Source organism: Eurypyga helias, unplaced genomic scaffold (assembly GCF_000690775.1).
Source record: "Eurypyga helias isolate BGI_N326 unplaced genomic scaffold, ASM69077v1 scaffold3755, whole genome shotgun sequence".
Taxonomy (NCBI): Eukaryota; Metazoa; Chordata; class Aves; order Eurypygiformes; family Eurypygidae; genus Eurypyga; species Eurypyga helias.
This window is the reverse complement of record NW_010251992.1, coordinates 20199-26942: the sequence shown is the minus strand read 5'-3', so window position 1 is coordinate 26942 and position 6744 is coordinate 20199. Positions and strand designations below refer to the sequence as shown.

Here is a 6744-nt window from a genome sequence, read left to right as displayed (position 1 = left end):
CTGAATTTCCAGTAAGAATCTTTAGGTATTTCTTAGATCAGAGTCTAAAAGTCAGGCCTTCCCCTTCTTTTTAGTCATAAACCAGTCAATTCAATCATTTTTGCTCTCTTTCTGATCCTGTCAGTCTTTATTTTTCTGTACAGATTATCACAAGTTGTAGCAGCTTCTGCAGTAGGAATGAAACGTTCCTTTTCCAAATGCCCTGGAAGCTAGCCCTGTGTTTGCTTCAACTTCTGCTAACGATCACACTGGTGGATGTAGCAAACCCACACCACCGGATCATGGAGCCCCAACTGAAATGCAGAGCCCATAGAGACACTCCAGGGTGACTGTATCACATGTGGAAGCATATGAAACACCATCTCATAGCAGTGGAGGAGCTAAAGCTTGGTATACCCTCCTGGTGAAAAAGTGCCTGATGGGGAACAAACACTGATTAAAGTGCTGTGTGTTGCCTCCGCTCTCTTCGGCCTCTGAGGCCAAGAGTAGTTCAGATTAGATGTCATTCAAACTGAGGGAGTCACTGGTACTAGGAGAGAAGTGAGGACCTCCAGGTACACCACAATGACTTCCCACAAGCCTTACAGCTTTATAATGTCAAACTACCACAAACCTAGTTTACCAAACCAAGGCATTGTATACATGTGTGTGTGTTTCTTACACCTCCTGCTCCGTTCACCAACGCTACTCGTGAGTCCTTTCTGAATAGGCTAGTTCTGTTTCCTGTTCCCACACTACAGCCAACTCATGCAGGCAAGGAAATGAGCATCAGTGATGCTCAAAGTTCTACTTCTGTTCTGACTGTGGCTTTCAGTGACTCTGAGTTTGAGAGCTGTGCCTCAAGGTACATCATACCCTTGAGCCCCTTGACCTTGATGTGCTTTCGGTGCATTCAAAATTTTCAGTGATTTGATATGGGGAACATTATGGCTCCTTTAGTTGGAACTGTAATTTCTAAGACCTTCTCATTTAGAATAAGTCCAGGCTATTTTTATCCTTTCCCGTACTCTCCCTTCATCTCTGCTGAATGCATGAAGATACTAAGGCTCTCCAAACCAGAGCAGAAGTCTGGGAATATACTCTAAAAGTTGGAGGAAAGAAATTCTGAACCGATTCAAGTATTTCAGGGCGACTAATACCATCCTATCAGATAAAATTAGTTGTTCTCACTGGTTTTGTACCTTCCTTGCAACTGATTTTCCAGCATGCTTCATGAAGGGCAAAACAGTAACTTTATTTTGTATTTTACTTGTCTTTTCTGTAGGAGTGAAAATGGAAGAATTTCTCCCACCCGGTGCTAGTCTGAAGTGCACAGTTTGTACTTACACTGCAGACTCAGTGATTAACTTTCATCAGCACCTGTTCTCGCATCTTACTCAAGCTGCTTTTAGGTGCAATCACTGCCATTTTGGCTTCCAAACTCAGAGGGAGCTACTGCAGCACCAAGAGTTACATGTCTCTGGCAACAAGATTCAGAGAGAAAGTGACATTGAACACTCTCCAAGTGGAAACGAAGAAGGTTTACAGTCTGCAACGGACCTGTTGAGCAGAAATGATGTTCCCCAGAGCCAAAAGACCATGCAGACTAAAGATGCAAGTTCTGATACAGAGCTTGATAAATGTGAAAAAAAGGCTCCACTTTTCCTTCCAAACCAGAGGCCAGAAACACAACCTGCAACAAATAAGCAGAGTTTTTCATACACTAAAATAAAATCTGAACCATCCAGTCCAAGACTTGCTTCATCACCAGTTCAGCCTAATATTGGTCCTTCTTTCCCAATGGGACCTTTTCTTTCCCAGTTTGCTTTTCCCCAGGACATCACTGTGGTTCCTCAGGCTTCAGAGATATTAGCCAAAATGTCTGAACTGGTCCATCGAAGACTGAGGCATGGAAGTAGCAATTATCCTCCTGTAATTTACAGTCCATTGATGCCCAAAGGGGCTACGTGCTTTGAGTGCAACATAACATTCAATAATTTGGACAACTACTTGGTACACAAAAAGCATTACTGCAGCAGCCGATGGCAGCAGATGGCAAAGTCACCAGATTTTTCCAGTGTTCCAGAAAAAATGCCAGAAGCTGTAAGTCCCAGCAATGGTCAAAGCTCTATAAACATCCTGAATGCAGCTCCTCACACATCAGATCCAGAGAATCAACTTCTACAGACATCTTGCATAAACTCTTCCAATGTTTTAGATTTGATCGGTCCAAACAACAAAAGTAATGAGAAAGACTTTACTGCACAATCCAAGAAGTTGTCAACTGCAAGCAACGGTGATGAGAAGATAAATGGAAAACCTTCAGATGTGAAGAATCCCAGTGCTCCTTTGGTAGAGGGGGAGAGTGATCCCAACAAGACCACGTGTGAAGCTTGTAATATTACTTTCAGCAGACATGAAACGTACATGGTCCACAAGCAGTACTACTGTGCCACTCGCCACGATCCCCCACTGAAGAGGTCCGCTTCCAACAAAGTGCCTGCCATGCAGAGAACGATGCGTACCCGAAAGCGAAGGAAGATGTACGAGATGTGCCTGCCAGAGCAAGAGCAAAGGCCACCACTAGTTCAACAGCGATTTCTAGAAGTGGCTAATCTTGGCAATCCTTGTACATCTACTCAAGAGTCAACAGAGGGCCTTGGAGAATGTTACCATCCACGATGTGATATCTTTCCCGGAATAGTCTCGAAGCATCTGGAAACATCACTGTCTATTAACAAGTGCGTTCCAGTTTCAAAGTGTGATACTCCCCACTCCACTGTGTCTTGCTTGGAGATGGACGTGCCAATAGACCTCAGTAAAAAATGCTTGCCCCCGTCGGAGAGGACATCCACTTCTCCCAAAAGGCTGCTGGACTACCATGAGTGCACAGTATGCAAGATCAGTTTTAACAAGGTAGAGAACTACCTGGCTCACAAGCAGAATTTTTGCCCTGTCACTGCCCATCAGCGTAACGACCTGGGACAGCTCGACAGTAAGGTGTTTCAAAACCCAGAAAGTGAAAGAAACAGCCCGGATGTCAGTTACGAAAGAAGCATAATCAAATGTGAGAAAAATGGAAACTCGAAACAGTCCTCTCCTAATGGAAACTTATTTTCCACACACTTAGCAACACTTCAAGGACTAAAAGTCTTTAGTGAAGCAGCCCAGCTTATTGCTACAAAAGAAGAAAACAAACATTTGTTTCTTCCACAATGCCTTTACCCTGGAGCAATAAAGAAAGCTAAAGGAGCAGATCAGCTTTCTCCATATTATGGAATAAAGCCAAGTGATTACATTTCTGGTTCTCTCGTCATTCATAACACTGATTTAGATCAAAGCACAAATACAGAAGGTGAATCTCCTAAAGGCCAGGTGCCTTCCAATGGATGTGCTGTGCAGAAGAAAGAGTCTCTTCCGCTATTGCCGAAAAACCGAGGCATGGTAATAGTTAATGGGGGACTGAAACAGGAGGAAAGACCTGCCGCAAACCCACAACAGGAGAACATTTCGCAGAATCCTCTGCATGAAGATGGGCACAAGTCTCCTTCTTGGATCTCTGAGAATCCCTTAACTGCAAATGAAAATGTCTCTCCAACAATTCCTACAGCAGAGGAACAGTTGTCTAGTATAGCTAAAGGCGTGAATGGTTCTGCCCAGGCCCCAACCAGTGGAAAGTATTGCCGACTGTGTGACATCCAGTTCAACAACCTTTCAAACTTTATAACTCATAAGAAGTTTTATTGCTCGTCACATGCAGCAGAACATGTCAAATGAAACAGTCGGTCACCTTTGGTACCTGTGTTTAGCATATTGTTCCATACAGTCTAAAGAAAGCTGTTTGAATTACATCCGGACAATCAGGAGATTTCACTGTTGCTGAGTTGATGACTTAAAGGTGTAATTTCATTACAGTCCATTAGTAAAGTGTATTATTGGTGCCATTTTCAAAAATATTAATTTATTTTACCAGCAGTATTCATAGCTGTAGTTATGTTATTTTTTATTTAAAAACTTTATATTAAAGTCATTTGTAATGTTATTGTATAGTTATTGTGTAGCACATATGGTTTGCACTGTATAGTAGATTTTAAAGAAACTAGTCACAAACAATACAGAAAAGCATTTTAGAAATAGCTTCAAAAGCACTTGTGTATCCTGATTTTTTTTTCTTATATGCTGTTGCAGATATATGTATATGCTAAAATATAACTTGCAAAGAAGTTTCAACTATGCTGTAAAGTTCGCCTTAAAATTTAAATTTTTTGAACAATTGGGCTCAGTTTGCACTTTATATTTTAGCAGATACAATACCTTAGTCATTAGGCTTTGCATTTGTATGTAGCAGTATGTTTCTGTCCACTTTCTTAATCTGAAACGTACGTTAAATGAAGATGGCAATTTTTTTCTTGTATAGTACTTGTATTTTCTTTCGCCGATGCATCTCTGTCTCAATTTTTAAACCTTTGCTGTTAAATGCAATACTTTATAAAGAATGAACAAAATTACTGGAAGCAGTATTGTAAGTAATGAGGTCATATCAATCAGTTTTATCTTTTGAAAGGCACAGTCTAAAACAAAACCCTAAACTCAATGCTGCAATTATGAATCCAATTCATATATAAGATATATTTAAATATAAGAGTAGCAATACTGCAACTGGTGATCACAAAGATAATGTTCTACTTCTGATAGAAATAATTTCTCAACAAATGTTGTTACTATGCATGTATATGGATGGAATAAAATTCCAGATCATTGGAGATGTTTGGCAGTAATTTCTTTAAATTTGTGCTATTTTGTTTTTCAAGGAGGATTTAGAGCTCTCAAACTGTAAAGAAGCTCTTAGGAGCATGTTAACATTGCCCTCTCTTCAGTGGAAGCAGTGTTCAAAGAGAAAATGAGTACTCTGTCTTTGAGGGAGTCATTGCTGACAGGTCACTAACACAACCAAGTCTAAGACAACTTCAGTGAGCTAAAACTTCAAATGTGAAGGTCTGAAACCAGGAAGGCTGTTCCCACCATTGGTGCTAAGACATACTTCCTTGACAGTACTGCCAGATGTCAAAATCAGTGGAACACTGAGGTGGTCCAGTATGAAAAACAGTAACATTGGTTTAAATGGAACAGTAGCTTGCTCCACTAATTCAAAAGAGAAACAATATTCAATAATTTATGTTATATTAAAATCTGAAATAATGTACAATTAATACCCTTCTCTTGCAATTGTTCAGTCTCCTGTACACTTTTTCATGAAAAAGTTGATATTATCAAAGTGACCTATTGATGCATTTTTCATCCTAGAAATTCGAAAGCAAAGCCATGACCTGCATAGTCACATTAGCAGTTGTACTTCACTCAGTTCCTGTATCAGCTGAAGAAACAACGCAGAAGCAAATACAATGAAGGATGGTGTTTCAGCTGAGCAGCCAGTTGGTGTCCAGCCTAGGGGTCTGCAATACCACTGACTTTCAGCAACCCCACCCCTGTGGACTTTGGAACTGAATTGGTTCTTTTTTTATTTCTCAGTGTGGCTGAACCGGTACATGTGATCCAGTAGCAAAAGTAATAAACGCTTCCAAAACTATTGCTACTAACTCTGCTTGTTAGCTGGGCTTTAAATACAGAACAGGAGTGCTTAAATTTGTGATAATTCTCACACTCAACAAAGAGAACAGGTGTTTGATTAATTTCAGAAGGGACAAAATCGGTCCTAAGGTAAACACCTTGGGTGGTAAGGCTTGTGAAGGAGAAAAAGCATTACCAACACAGGGAGAATAAAGCAGACAAATCATCCTCATCAATTAAACACTTATTAGAAAATACCATATCTAAGACTCCACAATATTTGAGATCGATGGTGTATTTTGACCTTCTTGGTGACAAATGAAGATTATCCATCATACAAAATTGGTTTAAAGAACTAATTGATTACATCCAGATCAAAAAAAGCTAATTCTGAAGGATCTACATGCACAGATGAAAACTTTGAGGTGAAGTTGGTCAGAAAGCCACAGGTAGTGTAATTTACAATTGCTGAGCTCTACGGGTGTGTTTAGACTGTGAGAAGGTAAAGGAGAGTATCAGGGTTAAAGGGAGTAACTTGCTGGAAGGTGGTGCTGAAAGGGAAAAGCCTTATCAGAGAGCATTTCTGATCTGGAAATGCTGAGGGTACCTGATAGGTTGCAGAGGTAAATTGAAGCCTGCCATGCTGCATTATATCCTTCCCACTGTCTAGTCCAATTGCTTTCACACAACAACATGTACCTGGTAGCATTTTCTCTTTATAAATCACCAATTTGTTTGACCAGTCCCATTTTTACACGTTCAAAACAAGCGCAACCTGTACGGAGTTACTCCGTTTCGTACACATTTTACTCACTTCACTGGACCACCTGGCATCTCTGCCATGCTGACATGTGCTAAACCCCAAAGTTACACCACCACGCTCTCTGAACCTGGAACTTTACACTAGCTGGGTGAGTAGCAGATATGGATGATGTACAGTTGATTTCTTATACATGTGTTAAATATAGAAAGCATTTAATGAAGATAGGTGCTCAAATAGCTGGCCTCAGGAACCATGTTTTCCAAAACTTTACCCACTGTTTTCCATGTATTACTTTCTTTAGTGCACCCATTTTTTAATTCACTCATTTGAAATAAGAACATAAGCAATTTCATCCAGCCAGAAATCTCCCTCCTGTCTCTTAAACCAGTTTGCACAATACTGGCCTAATCCCACCTGGGGGCTTTAAGCCTGTC

At 40.5% G+C, this 6744-nt stretch overlaps 1 protein-coding gene across 1 annotated transcript in view; it reads left to right on the top strand.

The window, feature by feature from the left end:
* Positions 1-4744, top strand: part of ZFPM2 (zinc finger protein, FOG family member 2) — a 13709-nt gene extending 8965 nt beyond the window's left edge. The window contains exon 3 of the mRNA XM_010152191.1: positions 1265-4744. Coding sequence (XP_010150493.1) covers positions 1265-3756 — 2492 coding nt within the window. The 3' untranslated portion in view covers positions 3757-4744. The remainder of the gene's footprint in view (positions 1-1264) is intronic.
* Positions 4745-6744: the final 2000 nt, after the last annotated feature.